This window comes from Sorex araneus, chromosome 1 (genome assembly GCF_027595985.1).
Source record: "Sorex araneus isolate mSorAra2 chromosome 1, mSorAra2.pri, whole genome shotgun sequence".
Taxonomy (NCBI): Eukaryota; Metazoa; Chordata; class Mammalia; order Eulipotyphla; family Soricidae; genus Sorex; species Sorex araneus.
Genome location: NC_073302.1, coordinates 136,729,083 through 136,753,043, shown reverse-complemented (window position 1 = coordinate 136,753,043; position 23,961 = coordinate 136,729,083). Strand labels below are relative to the sequence as shown.

Genomic DNA, 23,961 nt, shown 5'->3' with positions numbered 1-23,961 from the left:
AAAAATAATTTATTTTGAAAACCAGAATTTCCAAAAACAGCTGTCAGGTTATAAGGTTAATAAGCACCTTTTAGGAGTTAAATTTCCAAATTTTAAACCTGTCATCTATTGTGGCACATTAATTTACTATTACAAACAGAGGAAGGACTGTATTGGATTTGACACTAATTTTGTCCTGTACACCAGAGTTTTGAAATACTTTGCAAACAAAATGTGGGCATTTGCAAAAAAAAAAAAAAAAAAACTGGCTTAACTAGTGATTACTAATTTTCTATAATGAAAAATCCAAGAATAAGGGGATGGAATCTCAAGGCAACTGTTGTTTTGAATGCTTTCAGACCAGTAACTATTCATTTACTAGTCTAGAAAGCATTTTAACATATAAAACATTACTTGTAACTCTGAAAAATATTTCATAATACAAAAATCACACATTATTTCATACACCAAACTCTAATTAAGATTTGTACAAATATATTTCAGTATTTAACATATCCCATTCCATGATTTATTACTTATTGATGAACTTCCAGTGACTTACAATTTTTATTACAAAGCTTCATTAAGCATCCTGTGTTCATGTAATTAGGCAGTCAATAATACCAATAATTTAAATTCCTGGATTCAGGAATAATAATTCTCCACCAGCAGCTGTACAAAGACATACTCTTCGATGTATAAAGCAGCATCAGTTATCTTTAGCTTAAAAGATTAAACTTGGCTTATTGCAATTTTAGCCACTTATAGGTAAATCAAAAAAACTCACCTCGGCCACTTCCACTCCCACCTCTGCTTGGATAGGTGTCACCATTACCTGTAAGCATCATTGTGGAAAATATTTAGAAAGAATAAAGTTCCCCTGTCAGACACATAAACCATCTAAGTCTTTATATTCAAATATAGCAATTTATATTCAGGATTCTTATTCCTTTAATCCACCCATATTTTAATTCTTAAATAATTTCCTCCTCCCTTAAACATTGTTTAAAGACTTTTTTTACAGTAATTTTAAAGGTTATCATCAAAATGGAGGCAGTTACAAAATTACCATTTCCTCTTGAATATGGTAATTCATATCTTACATAGCCTTCCCATTCTTAGTACCAGAACATTTTGTTACAAGTGTCTACCTTGTCATAGTAACAAGATTCATGGTTTACAGTAGAGGGCAACTCTAGGTATTCTACTTAGACTTGTACAAATGTATAATTACATGAACCATCATTATGGTATTATACATTCTCACTTTGTTGAAAATCCTCCTCCAGGCTCTGCCACAACCTAACACCTACTGACCTTAGTCTTTTTGCATAATTTTGTCTTTTTCAGAATTCAATATAACTGGTATTGTCCATTATGTATTTTTTGCAGACTGGCTTCTTCAGTATCTTAGTAATAGGTATTTAAAGTACCACTGGATCTTTTTATACCTTTATAGTGTAATTCTAAGATTAGAATATAATCTATTAATAAATGCAGTGGCAACTCATCCACATCTGGTAATGTTTTCATCAACAATTTTATTTTTTTCATTTTCTACTCAAATTCCCTGCCTCAGAATTCTTTGCTTCCAGAGGCCATTGGACAGTCAGGTATGGGCCAGCAGTGACAAGACACAAGGGCTTCACAGAATGGGAGTGAAGCCAGCCCTTGTCCTCTCCCCACCCCAACGAGACCCCAAGTCGCAGCCCACGAATGGCCCCTCTGGCTACTGATTAAGCTGCTTAACGGCCATGATCCCAGAGACACACAAATGAATCTCGGAACCCAGCGGCTTTTGGCAGAAATCCTCCAAATTTAATTATTAAAATTTCAGAATTCCAAAATCACATGGCTGCTATTGCAGACACACAACATCATATGCTATTCATAATCAGCAATAGAAAACAAAATGTCTAATGTTGCCTTTTCGGCAAGTCTGAGTGCTGGGGGGAAATCCCAAACAATAATGGTGGGTCTGGTGTCAAAATAATGAATGTAACCAAAGTAGAGAGAGAGTAATGTGGAAATCATCTGCCACACGGGTACAGGGAAGGTGTGGGATGGGGGGTAGACTGGGGGTTTTGGTGGTGGAAAATGTGCACTGGTGAAGGGACGGGTGTTTCATCATTGTATGGCCAAGACTTAAGCCCGAAAGCTTTGTAACTGTTCTCACGGTGATTCAATACATAAATTTATTTAAAAAAAAAAAAACTCTTTCCTTGAAACAGCAAAAACTTCATTTTGCCTTCACTTAAAAGTATAATGTGGAGAATCACCGTGAGGGTACAGTTACAGATCCATACACCTTTGTGCCTATACTTCCCCCATACAAAGTTCGGGAACCCATTCCTTCACCAGTGCCCATTCTCCACCAGCCGTAAACCCAGCGTCCCTCCCACCCTCCCCAATCCCATCTCCCCCCCAACCCACCCTGCCACCATGGCAGGGCATCCCCCTCCGTTCTCTCTCTCTAACCAGCTGCCGTGGTCTGCAACAAAGGTGTTGAGTGGCCGCTGTGCTCAGTCTCTAGCCCTCATTCAGCCCGCAACTCCCTTCCCCCACATGGCCTTCGACTACAATGTAGTTGGTGATCGCTTCTCTGAGTTGCCCTTTCCCCGGAACGTGAGGCCAGCCTTGAAGCCATGGGGTCAACCTCCTGGTACTTATTTCTACAGTTCTTGGGTATTAGTCTCCCACTCTGATATTCTATATACCATAGATGAGTGCAGTCTTTCTATGTCTGTCTCTCTCTTTCTGACTCATTTCACTCAGCATGAAACTTTTCATGCCCATCCACTTAACTACAAAATTCTTGACTTCCTTTTTTCTAACAGCTGCATAGTATTCCATTGTATAGATGTACCAAAGTTTCCTCAACCAGTCATCCGTTTTGGGGCATTCGGTTTTTTTCCAGATTCTGGCTATTGTAAACAGTGCTGCAATGAAAATACATGTGCAGATGTTGTTTCGATTGTACTTTTTTGCCTCTCTGGGATATATTCCCAGCAGTGGTATTGCTGGGTCAAATGGGAATTCAATATCTAATTTTTTGAGAATCGTCCAAATTGTTTTCCAGAAGGGCTGAACCAGTCGGCATTCCCACCAGCAGTGAAGAAGGGTCCCTTTCTCCCCACATCCTAAAAACTTATCTGGAAATATTGGGTAATAAAAAAGACTAGACTATCTGGAGTATACATTGCTCTGGAGGAATGTAGTCATATCATGTTTAGTTTGTTGTTGTTGTTTTTCTTTTTTTTCATTTAGCATCTTTAACCTGCTATCTATAATCATCATGTTTTTTTTCTCACTTTATTTGTAGTTACAACTCTGCTAAAATACATTGGTAATCTGAAAAAACAGATTTTGATTTTCTTTGACCATGACCAGTTCTAAATAATAAACAAAAACCCCCTACATATTCAGACTTGAAAGATATCTTGGAGATTTATGATATGCTAAACTAAGGGAAAACTTGGCAATAATCAGCGCAATACATTTTGCTCTCCACTGTAATCAGTTTTTCAGCCTTCGTGTCGATAAAACTTTCCCTCCTTTTTTCACTATGGTTTACAACTTAAATAATTTAATACAACAGTTGTTATATTTTTATTGCTGGCTTATAAAACTGAAACCATAAGTCTTTTCAATGCAATATATTACCAAAAAGTGACACTAGAGAAGGGGAACTTATGATTGCTAAAACCGTAATTCAATCTTCAAATTCTGAAGATGTCATAAAAACGGTTTCTGCTTTTCTTGCATACGGCAGATACCATCAGGATGCTGCAAATGAACTCTTTCTGGAAATTCAATCTCTTTTCCTACATTATTTTATATATATAATAAAAATAAAAATGGGACTTCACAATGCAAATGCAGCTGTGATTCAGGCCTGATACTTACTTGTCAACTAAGATTTTCTTTTATGAAGCTTCATTTTAGAATTAATTTTGATCTGCCAGACTTGAAACTGAACTTAGCCAAATGGGTGTGCTCCTGTTTGAACTGACCTCAAGGAAGTGATAATTAGCTAAAACTAGAGTTTTTTCTGTGCTAACTAAAAATTACTTTATTATGCTATATGTTGTCAGTATGGTTAATATATAGACATGGTAAAAGAAATTATATCTTTTTAATTTTTTCTTATTTAAGAAACTGATTTGTTGAGTACATGGTGAGAGGGCCATGGGCAACACTGTAGCAGTCCGTATAAATGCCCATTTTAAAATGTATTTTAAAACTCAATACGTTCTACCCCTTTTATATTAGTTTTAAAAATAATTTTCTCATTTGACTAATTTTATGATATTAAAAGTAAATCTGAAAGAAGATTTCTATTGTTTGCAGTTAACAGTGTTACAGCTCTAGCATGAGAGGAAATGTCTGAATAATAAAGACATTACTCAGTTATTTGTAAAAAAAAAAAAAAAAGTATAATGTGCGCTCTCTCCACCCCTGGAGAAGCCCGTATTCTCTCTTGAGCACGTTACTCCTACTCTTCTCTCTCCCACTTATCCCTTCCTCCTTTCCTCAAAAAACCTCTAAATAAAATCTCTTTACTTCAAAAAATAAATAAAAGTATAATGTGTATCTCAAATTAATTTACAATTGAAAATTATGCAAAGTTTTCATATTGGGGGAGGAGTTAAGGCCACAACCAGCGATGCTCAAGGGTTACTCCTGAATCTCCAATTAGGAATTACTCCAGTAAATGCAGGGTGTATAAGGGAACATATATGATGCTGGAGATTGAACCCAGGTTGGCTGTGTGCAAGGCAAGTACTCTACCCACTGTATTATCTCTCCAACCTTTCCATGCATATAAATCTAAAAGTAGAAAAACTGATCAGTCAACCTACAGTTAAACTGGCCCTACAGCTAAAAGCACATATGAATGATTAATATACAGAAACTTCCATTTCCCACCTGCATCACTTAATGCTGGTCTTCGAGAACCAAAAAGGCCACCAGTGCGCTGTACTCTCTCATCCTGTTCAAATTCACTATCTAGATTTGTAAGCAATAAGATCAGATTGTTACTTTGAAGAACTTTTAAAAATACAGAGTAAAGAAAAAAATCAAATTATGATGTCGTAAGTTAAAAGATATGGAACGACAGGGCTGGAGCAATAGTATAGTGGTAGGGCATTTGCCTTGCATGCGGCTGACCCAGGTTTAATCCTGGACACCCCATGTGGTCCCCTGAGCCCCACCCTGGCACTCCATATGATCCCATGAGCCTGTCAATAGTGATCTCTGAGCAGAGCCAGAAGTAAGCCCTGAACACAATTGAGTGTGGCCCAAAAAGGGGGGTAAAAAGGGATGTGAAATGAAACTTTTAACAATTATCACAAGATTTCTTCCCTTATTGTTGAACAAATAATTTTTCCACAATTTTTCCTTAATTATAAATTAAGTTACTAATTTTTTAAAAAGCAGTCCTACAAAATATTCTATTACAAATTCATTCCTTCAATAAAAAATTTATTACATTTTACAGAAGTTAAGGCCAACCAATGCTATGCCAAAATATGAAAAAAATATTAAAGTTAACCCCAAGAAGGTTTTTGCCCGCAGAAATTTCATGACATCTCACTTATTCTTAAGTATAGCTCTCACAGTTACCAAGTCATAAAGACCCTTCAGATCTCTACACTTTATCTTTTACTTCTTTTGTTACTAGTACCTGTGAAATTACAAAGTTATTCATGATTGGGTTTCAGCATACATTATTTCAACATTAATCTCTTCACCAATTTCTCCCCACTTCCCCACTTTCACCCCCACCCACCACTTTGACTCTACAAGGACCACTTTTAAAAACTATCTATCTTTTTGCATTGCTGACTCTACTGTTTCCAGTAGGGTTTCCTACAAAACACTTGATCATCTTTCAGCACTACCTTCTCCTCCCATTTGATCTACCCTTCCCACAGTCATTGCCCCCTCCCTGTCCTATCATCCAGCCCTCTTAGGTGGCATGTTTCCTACTGACTAGTTCTCATGTTCTTTATTTCCATTGTCCTAGAACATTTATTATTCCCCCATTCTTTTCTCATACTCAGAATATGAGAGAGATCACTCTTGTCAGTCTCTGACTAATTTCAGTCAGCATATTTTTAGGTCCCTCCATGTAGCAATAAATTGCATTGCTTTATCTTATTGCCAGTAACAGTCCATTGTGTATATATACCATAGTTTCTTTATCCAGTCGTCTATTCTGGATACTTGGTTTGTTTTCAGTTTTTGGCTATTGTGGATAATGCTGCAAGGAACACAGAGCTGCAAATGTCTTTTTTCCATTTTGTTTTTGTGCCTTTGGGGTATATTACAAGAAATGGAATTTCTGAAATGGAAACCCAATTTCTAGATTCTTTAGGAGTGGCCATATTGTTTTCCAAAATGGTTAGACCAGTCGACATCCCCACCAGCAGTGAATGAAAGTCCCTTTCTCCTTGCATCAACCTAGCAGTGGTTGTTTTGGTATGTGATAATTTTTGTGATGTGAAATGATATCTTACTGATGCTTTGATTTGCATCTCTCTGATGACTAGTGAAGCAGAGTATTTTTTCATGTACCTTTTGGCCATTTGTATTTCTTCTTTGAGGAAGTTTCTGTTCATCTATTCTCCCCATTTTTTTAATTGAGATGGATTTTTTTTTCTTGTAAAGTTCTACCAGTGATTTGTGTATCTTAGATACTAACCTCCCATTGATGAGTCTGGTTTTCTCCCATTCTGTGACCTGTCTTTGTATTTTGGTTGCTACTTCCTTTGACGTGTAAAAGCTTCTGAATTCAATGTGATCCCACTTGTTTATTATTGCTTTCACTTGCTTAGTCAGTGGTGTTTCATCCTTGAAGATGCCTTTAGCTTCCACGTCATGAACAGTTCTGCCTACATTTTCCCCTATGTATCTTACAGTTTGGGGTCAGACATCAAGGTTTTAATGCATTTTATTTGAGTTTTGTGAATGTCGTTAAAAAGAGGTTTGGGAGGTACAGTGGGCAGGGTATTTGCACTGCATGCAGCTGACCAGGGTTCAATCCCAGGCATCCAATATGGTCCTCAGAACATGGCCAGAAGTAATTCCTGAGTGCAGAGCTTTGAGTTACCCCTTAGCATCACCAGGTGAAGGAAGGAAGGAAGGAAGGAAGGAAGGAAGGAAGGAAGGAAGGAAGGAAGGAAGGAAGGAAGGAAGGAAGGAAGGAAGGAAGGAAGGAAGGAAGGAAGGAAGGAAGGAAGGAAGGAAGGAAGGAAGGAAGGAAGGAAGGAAGGACAAAAGAACGAGGTCTGAGTTCAGGTTTTCTGCATGGAGCTGGCCAGTTTTTCCTGCACCTCTTATTGGAGAGAATTTCCTTGCTACATTTTGTATATTGCTCCTTTATCAAAGACTAACTGGTCAAATACCTGAGGGTCTGTCTTTCTCTCGGGATATTTAATTATATTCCATTGAGCTGAGATCTGTCTTTATTCCAGTACCATGCTGTTTTAATTACTATTGCTTTGTTCTAAGTCTGAAGTTGGGGAAAGCGAAGCCTCCCATCTTTTTCTCCCCCAAGGATTGTTTTAGTTATTCAGGGGGAGAGGGTACTGTTCCATATGAATTTCATGAATATTTTGTCTATTTCTTTGAAAAATGTCATGGGGGACTGGAGCAATAGCACAGCGGGTAGGGCATTTGCCTTGCACTCGGCCAACCCGGGTTTGATTCCCAGCATCCCATATGGTCCCCTGAGCACTGCCAGGGGTGATTCCTGAGTGCAGAGTCAGGAAGAAACCCCTGTGCATTGCCGGGTGTGACCCAAAAAGAAAAAAAAAAGAAAAATGTCATGGGTATCGTTATAAGGACTATGCTGAATCTGTACAGTGTTTTGGGGAGTATTTGCTTCACACTTTATTTTAAAGAGAGAATACACTAATGGACTATACTTATATTAAGTTATTATTACTAATTTCTAGTTTATAGCATCTAAATCACTAATTTGTCCACTGTTAAGAGACATACACCAACAGTGACTCCTGCAGACAATGAGCACAAAAGCATCATGGCTAGATGAATTGAAGGTAGAATTGCTGCACTGCTAAAAGAAGGTGGTATATAATTGGGAGGGGTTAAAAACATATAGCAAGCCATCTTATTTAAAAGGTTAGCAGTTGCTATCAAGGCTCTAAAATACTCAATAATATATTATGGTAAAGAATTGAAACAGTTAAGGAATCTAATGTATTACAATTTATGGTTAAGATTTGTATTTTCCAACCAGTATACAATTAATGTGTCTGAAAACTAAGGTCATATTCAAAGTAGGTAATTATGAACTAATCACTGTGCTAAACTACTCTTACATAATTCTCATAACAAGCTTATAATGACAGATATTGCAACATTTATCATTTCTTTCTTAACAGATGAAGCACATTATTTGTAATTCACTACTAACTTGAACTTCCAAGACCAAATCCTCCACGGCAACCTCTGAAACTACCTCTTCCACCTCGTCTGGATGCTGAAGCTTCACAATCATTTCCATCTTGATAGCCTGTAATATTAAAACACAAGCACAAATAACACAAAATGATCTTTGGGAGACAAATCTTGAGCAAACAAGGAAAATTTGGGGACACTGTCAAATTTAAGTCTTACATGAATAAATGATTTTAAAGTACTTTAAGGCATTACAAATAGTAAAATTATATTAGACCAACAACTGCCACATTTACTAATATGTTTCTGATTTTTCTTTAATCACTGCTGGTTTTAAAGACCGAAACAAGACTAAAAAGGAAAATATGTCATATAAAATACCAAAAGTGGCCACAAATGCATCATTCACCAGTTTTCCACAATCCACAGGAAGATTAAATTCTGGGTTTCTATTTGCTGCCTACAGAAAACAGTAAATATCTTACTCAAAATACAGATAAGAAAGGCACATTTGAAGTCTGAGTTCCTGCTACAAGTTTTTTTTTTTTTTTAATTTTTTGCAGTGGGGAGGTTATCACACCCAGTGATGCTCAGGGGTTACTCCTTATCCTGCACTTTGAAATTACTCCTGACGGTGCTCAGGCGACCATATGGGATGCTGGGGATCAACCCAAGTCAGCCACGTGCAAGGCAAATATCCTATCCACTGTACTATCGCTCCAGCCCCTACAAAAATATTTTAAAAACTGAGTATTTTTAAAAAATCAGTTAAAACAGTTCAAGCAAAGTTCACACCTAAGACAGAATGAGATCAGTAAGTCAAAATGTTAAGTGAGCAAAAAATTGAGATGAGACTATCCTGTTTTTAAGGTTGGAACTATTTACACCTTAAAAAAACGATCAATAGGGGTCAGATACATAGTGCTGAGCCAGAATAGCCTCTAAGAATCACTGGATGTGGCGAAAACCAACCCACCCACAAAAGAAAAATTTTAGAGAGAAGGGTGGCCCTGGAATAACAAAGATAATAGCTAACATATGCTGCCTTAAAAGGAAAGAACAAAGAGCTCTATGAATTAACTTGAAATCTGGTAAAGATAAAGAGGGTTCATATAATCTTTAGCCAATTATTTCCCTTAAACAAACCTATAGCTATTTTTACTACACTGGAACAAAATTAGGGTAATGAACATTTGGAAAAACTGAATGAAAGGCATTTCTAATATCCAGAATTTCTACTAAAATATACATCTATGTAACTGTAAGAAACACATTAGCAGAAGCAACCACAAAGTCAATGATGGCTGGAGGGATTGTTCAGGAGAGAGATGTGTGCTGAAATTCAACAAAGGACCAAACATGAACATATTTTGCCTACGGTATACCTTCTCACTGTACATATCAGTCAAGGAAACTAGGAACTGTTTCAGGATGGCCTCTCATTATCTGTATTGCAAACCATGATGTCCAAAAGTAGAGAGAAAGTAAAAAGGAAAGTGCCTGCCATATAGGCAGGGGGTGGGGTGGGGTGGCGGGCAGAATACTGGGGACACTGGTGTTGGGAAATGTACACTGGTAGGGGGATGGGTATCAATCATTTTACAACTGAAATTCAATCATGAAAGCTTTGTAACTATCTCACGGTGATTCGATTAAGAAAAACACATTAGCGTATTCATAGCAGCAGTTTCAAAATGTCCAACAAGTGGAAAAAAACTCCAAAATTTATTAAGTGTAGGAAAGGATATACAGTAGTGCTAACAATCTACAACTATAACCAACAATATGGATGGGTTACACAAATATATTAAGTAGAAGCCAGACATATTTTGTGTTATTTTATATTATATACTAAAAATTGATTTATAATGTTAGGAATTAGGTTAAAATAAATATTAAAGGGATTTTCAAGGTGCTGTAATTTCTATTTACTCAACCCAGGTGACTTATTAGGGTGAAAAGTCACTGAGCCATACATTTTTAATATGTGTACTGTCTGGTACAGTATTATCATATTCCAAAATAAACTTAAGATACAGTTACATGAGTACACATATTTAAAGATTTACCATCATGTGTAAACTACCTACTGTCAAATGTATCCATCTTACAAGGACTGCAAATCAGGGAATAAATGGTCTGAAAAATGACTGCCCCTGCTTGTCACCCTAAGCTAGTAAACAAGCCATTATTAAGCACACAGAGATGCAAACTAGTTTTTTACTATCTCATAATAAATATGCATTAAACTCATTTAAAATTAATGCAATAGTAAAGAAGATATTCACTATTTTACAGAAAATTCTTCTCCCAAGTAACATTTTTTATAGCAGAGGAATCAAATCAGTTTGTTATAAGCAAAAGTAAAGTAATGCTGAGTGGTATTTTTCTTAGCTAAATTTCATCCCGATCACTCGATAGCACAGTAGTAGGGCATTCGCCTTTCACGCGGCCGGCCCATGTTCAATTCCTCTAGCCCTCTCAGAGAGCCCGGCAAGCTACCGAGAGTATCATTCCCGCATGGCAGAGCCTGGCAAGCTACCCGTGGCGTATTCGATATGTCAAAAACAGTAACAATAAATCTCACAATGAGAGATGTTACTGGTGCCCGCTCGAACAAATCGACGAGCAACGGGATAACAGTGACAGTGACATTTATTTAAGAAACTCAACTTTAAAGACAAATAACCAACCATCATTCACTACCAAATACGTTCTTACTCTTAGTTCTAGTTAAGCAAGACCAAGCTAACTAAGGAGAACTTGCTACTTTTAGAGCTAATCATATATCAAAAGGGAAAAGGATGTCCTAAAAAGCTACAGTACAAAGTGCTATTAATTACTATGCTGCTCTAGTCAATAAACTTGTTATTACAAATAATTAACACATCTACAGAATTCAGTATGCTTACATTTTATTGTAATCTTAACAGGTAAGCCTAGAAACTGTCAAAAACCAAGTATATTTTTAATACCATCTCACCTCAACTTCACTAGTGGCAAGGGTAGCAGAATATCTCAACTTAAATGTGGTTCACAACTATTTCCCTCCCCCAAACCTACATAATTCTATTTAGAAACATAAGTACTAATTCATCTGAACTGCAACTGACCAAGACTTATAGAGTTCCCCTTTTTTTAAACTATTATTAATAGCACATTTTAGAGACTGACTTTTTCCAGTGATACTAGAAAAAAGAAAGGATGCCACTGAAGAGTCATTCAAGTTTTAAGGGCATAAGACATGCTGATTGACTTTTCTTCAAAGGCTTTCACCACCAGTTTCCTTTTTACTCTTATAAAATTAGTTTTGTCCGTTTTTCTCTTCAAAATTGTTCCAAAATGTGATCCTTACCGCCTCTCTTGGAAAACCCTCTGTTCCGTGTCTGATTATCTTCACAGTCATTATTAGACTCTTGAATAAAAATTTAACATGTGAATAGCATCTAAATAACATTCAAGTATATATCTAAAGAATAGCACTGCCACAAAATAAATCAGCATAAATGCAAAACACCTATACTCATAGGCTAAAAATAAACTTAATTCCTAATATAATGTTAACAATAATATTAGTAATCAGATATATAGTAGATATTAGTAATTACTTAGATATAACTGAAAATTAAATGTTAAGAATAAAACAGGGAAACCACAATTTCCTTCATGTTCGGCATAATTCCAGAAATAAAATTTCATAAATACCAGTTTAAAAATAGCTTCAAAAACATCTACACTATTAAGTAGTCAAGTGGATTTTAATTATGATTCACAGGCCACTGGAAAATCACAATTCTCTGTTTATAATGTCATTATTCCTCTTCATTTTCTTCCTTAATAAACCAAAACATTAGTGTTTTGAATATGTACACGATTTCTCTATTCATCCTAATTATAAAGAATCTGGGGGCAGTATGGTTTTTCTGTTTTCAAGTACATTTTTATGTAACATTATCAGAGTTCCTAAGCAATAAATGAGTATCAAGACACTGAAGGCTGCCTAAGATTCTCTGCAGAGATGTTTTAAAATAAATTCCTGTCACCTACTCCCAGAGAAACTGAAAATGTAGCAATAGTAAGAAATAATTTTTCAACCTTTAAAACTTATATATTATGAATATAACTTGGAGCAATAACAGTTTTCCAAAAGATTTCAATAAAACATCACTTTAGGGAATACAAATAAGTTAAGAAATCTTTGTACATTTTATTAATGTTTAATACCCGGGAACTTTAAGCTAATGATAGCATGAAGAGGCTAGACAGCTTAGAAGCTATCAGTTAAGATTTTGTACTATTATCTATATAACAGTATATGTCATGGGCTTCTACTAAAGCTAAAGTAAACAAACAAATATTCCTAAAGAACCTTGTAAGATTAAGATTACTTTCTTGGAATGGCGGCGGCAGCAATAACCACGTGGTGAGAGCCACCTTCTAAGACTCCCAACCCAGAGGTATAATTTTTACAGTTTTATGGCTCATAGGCTATCATGGGAAGCAGGCATTATCGGCACGTCCTCGGCCCAGGTAAGATCCGGAGCTGCTGAGCACGAAACGGACACTCTGCTCCTAAAGACTATGATCCCAGAAGTCTTCTAACCCATTTTGGCACCCAGAGCGGCTTCTTACAGAAATGCATCTAGACTGTGAACTGAGCTAAAATGTCAGAAATCCAAAACCGAGTTCATAGAGTCTTCATTCTCAGCAATGAAAAGATATTATTAAATGAAGCCTTTTCAGCAGGCCTGATTGTTGGGGGAAAATTCCAAACGACAATAGTGAGTTCTCTATTAAAATATTGAATGTATTCAAAGTATAGAGAGAATAAAGTGAAGATCATTAGCTACTTAGGTGGGGGTTGGGTGGGACGGGGCATTTTGGGGTTCTTGGTGGTGGAACATGTGCACTGGTGAAGGGATGGGGGTTCAATCACTATACGACTGAGACTTAAACCTGAAAGGTTTGTATGTTTTTTCACAGTGATTCAATAAAATAAAAACTTAAAAAAAAAGATTACTTTCTTGGAAGCATAATTTAATATTTCTCAGGGAGTGGACAATAGAAGAATTTGAGAGAGACGATGATCCTGGAATAATGATGGCTGCTAACATATATTACCTTAAAGTGGGGTAGGAAAATGTAAATTAATTTGAAACCTGGTAATAAAAGGTTTCACATCAGTTTTGGCAAATTGTTTATCTAAAACAAATCTACAATTATGCTGACAACACTGGGAACTAAAGTTGTCTAATGACATTACAAGAAAATGGATGGAAGGCTTCTAATTGTGAAGAAAAGCCCTTCTAATTGTACAGAAAGAAAAACTTCTGTACTATTGCGCAACTTGCGATTATTCCAAAATTTTAAATTATAAAAAGCCTGTAATCATAAAGTCAAGCTCAAATAAAATAACTGACACCAAGATCAGTTATAATCTATTAAATAAAATGATAAAATATATAGAACCTATGTGTCTGAAACTGTTCTAAATAATGTTAAAACTTTTTAAACACTAAAATGTGAGGTACTTCTTATCTTTATGTTATTTTGTACAGAGAAGTTTAAGATATTTTTGAAGATAATACAACTGAACTGCTAGGAGGAGGATCAGGTCTCAAACTTAGAGTACACAATTTCAAGATTAGAACTTTTTACTAGACTCTCCCCACTAAGTGGAAGCAATATTACAAAGAAGATAACCACGTAAAACATGCTATTCTATTCATATGTGTGCAGAGGAAGAGTTTATATCATTGTAATCATAACTTGCTTCTGCCATGCCAGCAATTTGAGAATAAAAGAACTCAATCTATATACACATATATATATTTTTAATTTTAGGACAACTAAGAACAAGAACTAAACTAAGCAGACATTCTTTCCTCTAAAATGGTCTGTCAAGTGCTGAGAAAAAACTGAACTTACCTCTCCCAAAACCAGAGCTCTCACCTTCTTCAGACTTGTTATTTGAAAAACCTACACAAAAATTCAAAAATTTCTGTAAACAATTACTTGCTCCTCTGGGGAAAAACAAAACAAACAAACAAATAAAACACAGGGACAAGCCACCTTAAAAAAAAGGATTAACTGGGCAAAAGAGATGGCTCTAAGGGCTGGAACGTATGTGTCCTGGGTTTAATTCCTAGCACTGCATTGTCCCTAAGCACCACCAGGAGGGGCCCCCAAACAACAACAACAACAACAACAAAAATCACACATAACTGTATAGTTTTAAAAACAAACATAACTGTATATTAAAAATATTTAATTTGTCACTGTCATCCTGTTTCTCATCAATTTGTTCAAGTGGGCACCAGTAACGTCTCTCATTGAGAGATTTATTGTTACTGTTTTGGGCAATTTGTACCAACAGTAATTTGTTGGTACAATTTCTTATGTGAATTTAGTAAGGTTAAAATGTCAGCCAATTTTCTGTTACCTTAGATGCCACATATTCCTTTATATGGACCTGAGCAAAAGAGGTATAACACTATGGTATGAAAGTGTTATAATTTTATAAATTGATTCATTAACTCGTAGTCTTCTACAGAACAATACTATTAGATTATAATCCAATACTGGATTATAATATCACTAATATAAATATAAATTCCACTAATTTCCCCCTTCCCATTAAGAGGGAATGCTGCCTTCTCTTTGTCCACATTAATTATTCTCAAAACATTCCATCAAGTTCTGCTTTCACCATTCTCATTAAACAAAAACCTGCATGTAGATTATGCATCACTGAAATATACAGGCATGTCCTAATTTTAAACACATACAACAGTAATATTTCATAAATTTGTAAATGTTGAATCTTAGTAACATTTTAAAAATATTTCAACTATCAATACAATACCTATATTTGGTCTAAATAACTTACATGTTTAATAATAATCTAATAATCCACTAAATTATAAAATATTAGGCCAAGGACGTAACTTAAAGGGCTGAAGGACATGTCTTTCATGTGAAGGACCCAAGTTTAATCTTGGCCCTACAAGATCTCTCATAATACCCCAGCACCACTGGGTATAATCCTGGAAGCTGACAGCATCTGCAGCCTGAGCAGCACCACATCATCAGCACTGAACCATCAGACCTGCCCTGTGGGTCAGGTTCTGTCAGGAGTGATTTCTAAACCACTGAGCACTGCTAGAGAAGGTCCACAAGTAAATAAATCATAAAACATAAATTGTATTAAATTCTGAATTTAATACAGGATAATTGACATTTTAAAAATAACACCTTACAAAATGTATGCAGCTCATGTCACATTTAGGTTCAATGAAAGTTAAGATCTCATCCATCACTGAACTCCACCGAGGGATTAAGAGATAGTATAGTGGGCAGGGTACTTCCATGTACACCCCATAGAAAACCCCCGAGCCCTAAGCACAGAGCCAAGAATAAGTCCTGAGCACAGTTTGGTGTTGCCCAAGAATAAAACAAACCAAAAGTCCACAGAAATGGAATAAATAATCAGCATACAAAAGCAAGTAGCCTACAGCCTTGATAGGACTAGAAGACAAATAAGTTTTTCGTTCTCAGCTGGCCACCTCCACATCTCCTAAAGCTCTGCTTGCTCTTCCAACCTCTCAGTGAAGTTAATCTCCAGGATGATATCCCAGGGATTTCTTTGCTCATGAATCTGATTCTCTTCCCTTCCAGCTGAGTCTCAGTAGCCTCCAGGCCCAAACCCTTCTGCCATCTTCTCGGCGAGGCACCTCCACATCTCCTGAACAGAACGGCCACATACTCAGACAGCAAACAGGGAGGCTAACTACAAAGATTCACTGTGAGCACAGCAGGAACACCGAAAGAACAGTAGGGATGATGTACCAAGATCAAGGAGTAAAAATAACACCACACAGGACTTTACAAGGATCAACCAACTCTGTAAACGCTCAGAGAGTGACTTTAGTCTCCCTCACCATGTTGAGGTTGTTTAATGAGTCCTAAGAAGGCACAAAGAGTATGTGTGGAGAAATGAGAATGTGACATTCAGAATTGACAAATGAAGAATATGATTGGTGATATAAAGAATTCATGGTGTTTATGGCTGCCCTCTACAAGATTAGGAGAGGTCTGTTTATCCCGAGCTTACTAAGGGAGTTTATACCTTTTTAATGATAAGTTAATGTCTTGTTCTATGTCTATTCAGGCGATATTTTGCATTTGTAGATTTTTATTATTTTGTTATTAATGCAGATATTTAAGCATTATCTACAACATATTTTCTACCATAAAGTCTGTATTCCTTTTTTTTTGTTTTGTTTTTTGGGTCACACCCGGAAATGCACAGGGGTTCCTCAGGAATTACCCCTGGCAGTGCTCAGGGAACCATATGGGATGCTGGAAATTGAACCCAGGTCAGCCACGTGCAAGGCAAACGCCCTACCCGCTGTGCTATTGCTCCAGCCCCAAGTCTGTATTTCCTTTTTAGCATGAAACACACCTTAATACTTTTACAGGCCTACTAAGATTTTCCTTTAAAATTTTAATTCTAATTCTCCTCTCCTCACTCTTACTTAAAAGTGTATTTGTAAAATTTATCTATTTCATGTTAATTTCTAAATGTATTTACACAGAATTACTCATAGCTATTTTTAAATTTATACACCTAACAAAAAGTCATTTCTTGAGAAAAACTAGCTTAGCATTGATTTATGATTTTGTGGAATTTCAAGAGTTTAGCTTAAATCATCTCTACATGTATAGATGTCACCACCTTCACAATAAAATTTTTTACAAAAGATCTTCCATATATGGGACATAAAGTAACACAGTAAGGAGCAACAAATAATCAAAATCATCAGAACTGTACACTTTCTCTAGATAGTCAAGCTAACATGGAAGGGGGGTTGCTGGGAGGGTCCTTGGAACACAAGTGGGGGGAGAGGGCACTATGATGATAGGTGTGGTATTGCAAAACAGTATTGCAAATTCCAGTACTTGAATAAAAATTTTTTGTAAGTTTTTCCTTGAGCACATACAGATTCTCAAAACACATATACTCCTTACAGAAAGAGTATTATCACAACACATAATCTTTGAAGTGGATTTAGAGAAAGATTATATTCATCTGCCCTTTGTTGCTTCACATTTAATCTTCGCTCTTCAAGAATGAAATGCTGAGTTTCATTGAAAACACCTCTGGGATACAAATCTTGGAGCATTTGCTCTATATTTTCCTCCGTGTATTCTAATGAAATCTGGTCTAATGTCAAGTTCTTTGATCTACTTTGAAATTACTTTTATTATAAGGTGTGAGGTAAGAAACCTTATTTTTTGCTTTTTTATATATATATAGCTATTCAGTTTTCCCAACACCACTTTTACTGAAGAGGCTATCTCTTTACTCCACTGTGTGAACCCTTCTACTTTGTCATAAATTAGCTGACTATATATATCTGAGTTTCTTATAAAGCATCAGTTGCAATCCACTGGTGAAATAGTCTATCCATATTCCAGTACCAATCTGTTTTGATTACTAGAATTTCAGAGCAGTTTCGAGTTAGGAAACATAATGCATAGTTTCTCTTTCTTACAATAGATTTGGCTAAAGTCAAGGGGTCAGGTTGTGGGTGGGAAGGAATCTGGGTTATGTGGTGGAGGGATGGGAATACAGGGAGGTGAGAGTGAAGGTGATAACACTGTAGGCCTAAACCCATTCTAAGCCATCACATAAATCATGTTATCTAAATAAATAATTTTTTTAAATGCTGGGTTTACAAAATGCTTGGTAAAGTCTCCTATACATTACTAATCTAAACCTAGATTAATACTACAGTTGTGTGTGTGTGTGTGTGTGTGTGTTTGTGTGTGTGTGTGTGTAGAGTGGCAGGGGATCAAATCTTAAGGCTCCATACATGCAAGTCAATTTCTCTACTATGAGCTATATTCCTTATCCCATACAGGTTTTGAAGATTTTCAAGGAAAAAAAATGTATTTCAAAGCTCCTACTGGATCTTCAGTCTATTACAGATGGAGCACTGTAGCACTGTAGCATTGGCGTCCCGTTGTTCATCTATTTGCTAGAGCGGGCACCGGTAATGTCTCCATTGTGAGACTTGTTGTTACTGATTTTGGAATATCAAATGCACCACAGGTAGCTAGGAGACTCAAATTAATCTTTGGAAGTGTAAAATGTATCTTATACTTTAGGAGAACAGAAAAGGCACCTGAGTCAAAAAAAAAAAATCTAAAGCTCACCAGTCTGGTAAATCTATGTGAGGCATCCTAGTTATGCTACCTTAACTGCCTCACTCTTAAAACTAATGTTAAATGGAATAGTGTACATACCCTAAGTGAAACGGTTGTTAATGTATGACCAAGAAATTAAGAACATTTCCTTATGACTGTCCTAATAAAAGATATACGATGTATATTACAAGAAAATATAAACTAATTCAAAGACTGGAAGACTTAGCGTCACTCAAGATTTGAATATACAAATTACCTCTGTTGACAAAACTCTTTCCAAGTCCAAAACCACCCACTGTAGATATATTCTCCCTTTTATTAGACTCGCCAGCATCTGGAATAAAGTCAGACAGGGACAATTCTTTTAACAAATATATGCTTCTTCAAAAAAGGATTATAATTTTTTTTAACGAAAGTCTGCTTTACATTGTACACATTCAATGTGATCCCTATAAGGATACCCACGAGGTTCTTCAAAGAAATGGAGCGAACACTCCTGAAATTCATATGGAACAATAAACCCCCACGAATAACTAAAGCAACTCTTGGGAAAAAAGAATATGGGAGGAATCACCCTCCCCAACCTCAATCTCTACTATTAAGCAGTAACAATTAAAACAGCATGGTATTGGAACAAAGGCAGAGCCACAGACCAATGGAACAGGGTTGAATATATTGACACACACCCTCACATATATTATCATCTAATCTTTGATAAGGGAGCAAAAAATGTGAATTGGAACAAGGAAAGCCTCTTCAACAAATGGTGCTGGCAAAACTGGACAGCTACATGCAAAAAAATGGGCTCAGATCTTTACCTAACACCATGTACAAAAGTCAGGTCACAGTGGACTAAAGATCTCAACATCAGACCAGAATCCATAAGGTACATGGAAGACAAGGTTGGCAAAAGCCTCCACGACATTGAAGCTAAAGGTATTTTCAAAGATGACACGCCACTGGCCAAGCAAGTGAAAACAGAGATAAACAAATGAGATTACTTAAACTAAGAAGCTTCTGCACCTCAAAACAAAAAAGTGACCAAAATATAAAGACAGTATACAGAACGGGAAAGGATATTTACCCAATACCCATCTGACAAGGGGTTGATACCAAGGATATACAAGGCACTAGTTGAACTCTACAAGAAGAAAGCTTCCAACCGCATCAAAAAATGGGGGATGGAAATTTCTCAAAAAAGAAATCTGAATGGCTAAAAGACACATGAGAAAATGTTCTACGTCACTAATCATCAGGGAGATGTAGATTAAAACAACAATGAGATATCATTTCACATCACAGAGACTGGCCCACCTCCAAAAGAACAAAAGCAACCACTGTTGGCGTGGATGTGGGAGAAAGGGACTTTCCTTCACTGCTGATGGAAATGCCGACTGGTTCAGCCCTTTTGGAAAACAGTATAGATGACTCTCAAAAAATTAGAAAGTGAGCTCCCATTTGACCCAGCAATACTACTCCTGGGAATATATCCCGGAGAGGCAAAAAGGTATAGTAGAAATGAAATATGCATTTGTATGTTCATTTCAGCACTGTTTACAATAGCCAAAATCTGGAAAAAACCTGAGTGCCCGAGAACAGATGACTGGTTAAAGAAACTTTGGTACATCTACTCAATCGAATACTATGCAGCTGTCAGAAAAGATGAAGTCATGAAATCTGCATATAAGTGGATCAACATGGAAAGTATGTTAAGTGAAATGAGTGAGAAAGAGAGAGACAGACACAGAAAGATCGCACTCATCTGTGGAATGTAAAATAACAGAGTGGGAGAATAACACCCAAGAGTAGTAGAGATAATGATAATGACCAGGAGGTCTGCCCCACAGCTTGGGAACTGACCTCACATGCTGGGGAAAAAGGCAGCTCAGATAGAGAAGGGAACACCAAGTAGAGGATGTTGGGAGGACCCATTTGGGTTGAAAGATGCAAACTGAAAGTAGACTATAGACTGAACATGAAGGCCACTCAATACCTCTAATGCAAACTACAACACCCAAAAGGAGAGAGAACAAAGGGGAATGTCCTGCCGCAGAGGCAGGGTGGGGGTGGTGAGAGGGATAGTGGGATCATTGGTGGAGGTGAATGGGCACTGGTGGAGGGATGGGTAAACGATCACCATATGACTGAAATGCAAACACAAAAGTTCATAAGTTTGTAATTTTTTATTAGAGAATCACAGTGATTCTCTAATAAAAAAATTTTTTAAAGAGTCTGCTTAACCAACCTAATCAATCAAACTCATCAATGTAATTATTTTCTAATATTCCCAAAATTAAAATAGAAATAAACCCCATTGATGTTTTTAAAAATGAACACCTTATTCCAAGAGTTTATTGTACAGAGATAGAAGGGATTAAGCTTTTTCAACTAGTCATTAATAGCCCCAATTTCACTATTCCACAGCTAACAGATTAAGACAAAGATACTTACCTCTGTTTCCCAAACTTCTCCCAGAGCCAAATCCGCTTCTCATGAAATGATCTCTTCTAGTAGGTCCATCATCCATTTCTAAATCAAGAAATGTAAAGTCAAAATAAGTTTCTTGGAAGCACGCAAACTGAACCTTTTGAATGAGCCTTTTAATGGTAATATAGAAATTTTACATAGCAATTAAAAAACAAACAATAGGATGTAAGGAGACAAACAAAAATTATACCCTATACTAATGCTGTAAATTGGATCAATTGGGATCAATTTTAAACAAATACAAATTCCGAAGTACTAGAGAGAAAGGATAGCATGCAAGAAGCTTCCCTTGCATACAGTCAACCAGGCTTGATTTCCAGCACTGCACATGGTCCCCAAGCACCTTCAGAAGTGATACATGAGCAGTGAGCCAGGAGTAAGCCCTGAGCACAGCAGGTTGTGATATCCCCTCCTTCCCCTCCCCACCCCAAGTTTTGATGTCACTAAGAGTAGCTTAGATTTTGATAGAAAGGGGAAGGTGGAATTAAAGGGACAGCAACGCCCTAGACAAAGACAGAAGAAAGACTGATAACTGAGCCTAGACTAATATGGTACTGAACCTCAAGGTGGACAGATAACATATAGGAATTAACAATTTATTAGAGAGGAAAGTATCCTAATCTGTGCCAATTTTGAAATAGAAGACACAGAAGAAAGAAGCTGTAACAGAACATAATGAAACATTACTCAGCTATTTAAATATATAAAACCTTGACTACTTCTACACCACAGCTCTGAGTTTTCAAACTTATTTGGCCCACTGCCTTTCTCTTCAAAACACAAACAAAAAACCACAACTCAGCACCTCTCCTCAAATGTATCTCCCTTTTTTGAGGTGGTTACACCTAGCGGTACTCAGGATTGTCATGACTGCACTGAGAGATAACTCCTGGCAGTGCTTCCTCAAACATATCTCCCTTTTTTGAGGTGGTGACACCAGGCAGGACTGAGGGGTTAGTCATGACTCTGCACTGAGGAAGTACTCAGGAGACCATATGAGGTGCCAGTGATCAAATCCCAGTGTGCAATAAAAAGCACCCTACCAAATGTATTATCACTCCAGTCCCCAGATTGCCCTTCTTTTAAGTGAGCAAACAGAGCACCCTTGACTACACCGAATCCTACTATCCATCTACCCATACCCTAACTCCATCCCACCACCACCACTATATTACACCAGCTTCCTGAGGGATAGTATCAACATTTTGGGAAACACTGACAGAATTGGAGCATGAAGTGCCAAGTGAAGTCAGAAGAAAAAAGACAAATACTGGAGAAGGAAGGAAAGAAAGCAGGCAGGCAGACAAGGGTTATGGGTGCATGCTTTCTACACATTCAACAAAGGTTTAATCCCTGGCGCCTCCTGGCCTCCTGAGCATTGGTGGATGTGGCCCTGAAGACCAAGACTACCAGGCTGGGCCTAGCAGTACCCAGCACTGCAGGTACCAAGCAGCACTACATCCTACTCATCTGTGTCAAGACTTCTAACAATAAGCAACCTGAAAATCAGACAAGCCACTTTCAGACTGGGAAAAAATAAACCTAACAGGAATACATATCACTAAATCAGATTCTGTACTTTATCCTCTCTTCCTACCTCTGACTAAAAGTGATAAGGTGTTCTTTTTAAAAACCTCTACAAGAGGTCAACTTGAGTTCTTAGCCTAAAAAGGTTTAATCTTTCGTCTTAACATATACCTGATGATGAACCTGGAGTCCTGTTAAAGGTGTCTCCATTTGCTCCAGAAGAGTATCTATCCTGTAGGAAAAAAGAGTAGTTTTCTATTTTTAATAAGTAGGTATCATCTATTTAACAAATGTCAGACTATTCTAACAACTGTGCTGTGCTTTAAAAAAATTGGGCTGAAGCGATAGCACAGCTGGGAGGGTATTTGCCTTGCACTCAGTCGACACCCAGGTTTGATTCCCAGCATTCCATATGGTCCCCTGAGCACTGCCAGGAGTAAATTCCTGAGTGCATGAGCCAGGAGTAACCCCTGTAACATCACCAGGTGTGACACAAAAAGAAAAAAAAAGTTAGACACAATTTCCTGGGTCACTGGATAGATGTCCCTTTATTAAATATTCCAGAACATTTTAAATATTATTTTTCTTTTTTGGTCACACCCGGCGATGCACCGAGGTTACTCCTGGCTCATGCACTCAGGAATTATTCCTGGCGATTGGTGCTCAGGAAACCATATGGCATGCTGGGAATCGAACCCAGGTTGGCTGCATGCAAGGCAAATACCCTATCCACTGTGCTATCACTCCAGCCCCCACATTTTTAATCTTATATGTAACTTATTAATCTATCATTTAACAACAACAAGGGTCAGAGAAATGGCTTACTAGGATCAATCAATGCTTTGTATGAGGCCAAGTTTGGTCCCCAGCAATCCGTGTACCCTGGAGCACTTAGGGGTGGGGGCCTTCCACTGAGCACTGAATCAGGTATAGCCCCTGAGCACCACTCCATGTGATCCCATAACCAAAAAAACAAAACAGTAATCAGCAAACTATAAGTATGAGCCAAATCTAGTCATCCATCACTCCTGGAATTAAATTTTTACTGAAACATACTATCATTCAACCAAGTCTGTCCACGGTTGCTTTCACACTTAAACAAGCAGTGCATTGCAGCAAAGTACCACAATAGATATTCTGCAAAGTTCAAAATATTTATTATTCAATCCTCTTGAAAGTAATTTGCTGATACCTGAATTCAAAGGTTGGCCACAAGAAAATTGGAAGGTTGCTCGCGGCAGAATAACACGATTTTCAACACCAAGAAAAAAAAAGTTTAGTCATCCATGTACTTTATAAGCACAAATACTAATATTATATAAAATA

The 23,961-nt window shown here is 37.0% G+C and overlaps 1 protein-coding gene across 1 annotated transcript in view; it reads right to left on the bottom strand.

Moving 5' to 3' along the window:
- Nucleotides 1-23,961, bottom strand: part of DDX4 (DEAD-box helicase 4) — a 53,275-nt gene that overhangs the window by 19,808 nt on the left and 9,506 nt on the right. The window contains exons 3-10 of the mRNA XM_055143008.1: nt 22,807-22,867; nt 21,073-21,150; nt 18,878-18,955; nt 14,338-14,388; nt 11,765-11,824; nt 8,426-8,524; nt 4,909-4,989; nt 767-814 (exon numbers count right to left, since the gene is read on the bottom strand). Of these exons, the coding sequence (XP_054998983.1) occupies nt 767-814; nt 4,909-4,989; nt 8,426-8,524; nt 11,765-11,824; nt 14,338-14,388; nt 18,878-18,955; nt 21,073-21,150; nt 22,807-22,867 (556 nt within the window). The remainder of the gene's footprint in view (nt 1-766; nt 815-4,908; nt 4,990-8,425; nt 8,525-11,764; nt 11,825-14,337; nt 14,389-18,877; nt 18,956-21,072; nt 21,151-22,806; nt 22,868-23,961) is intronic.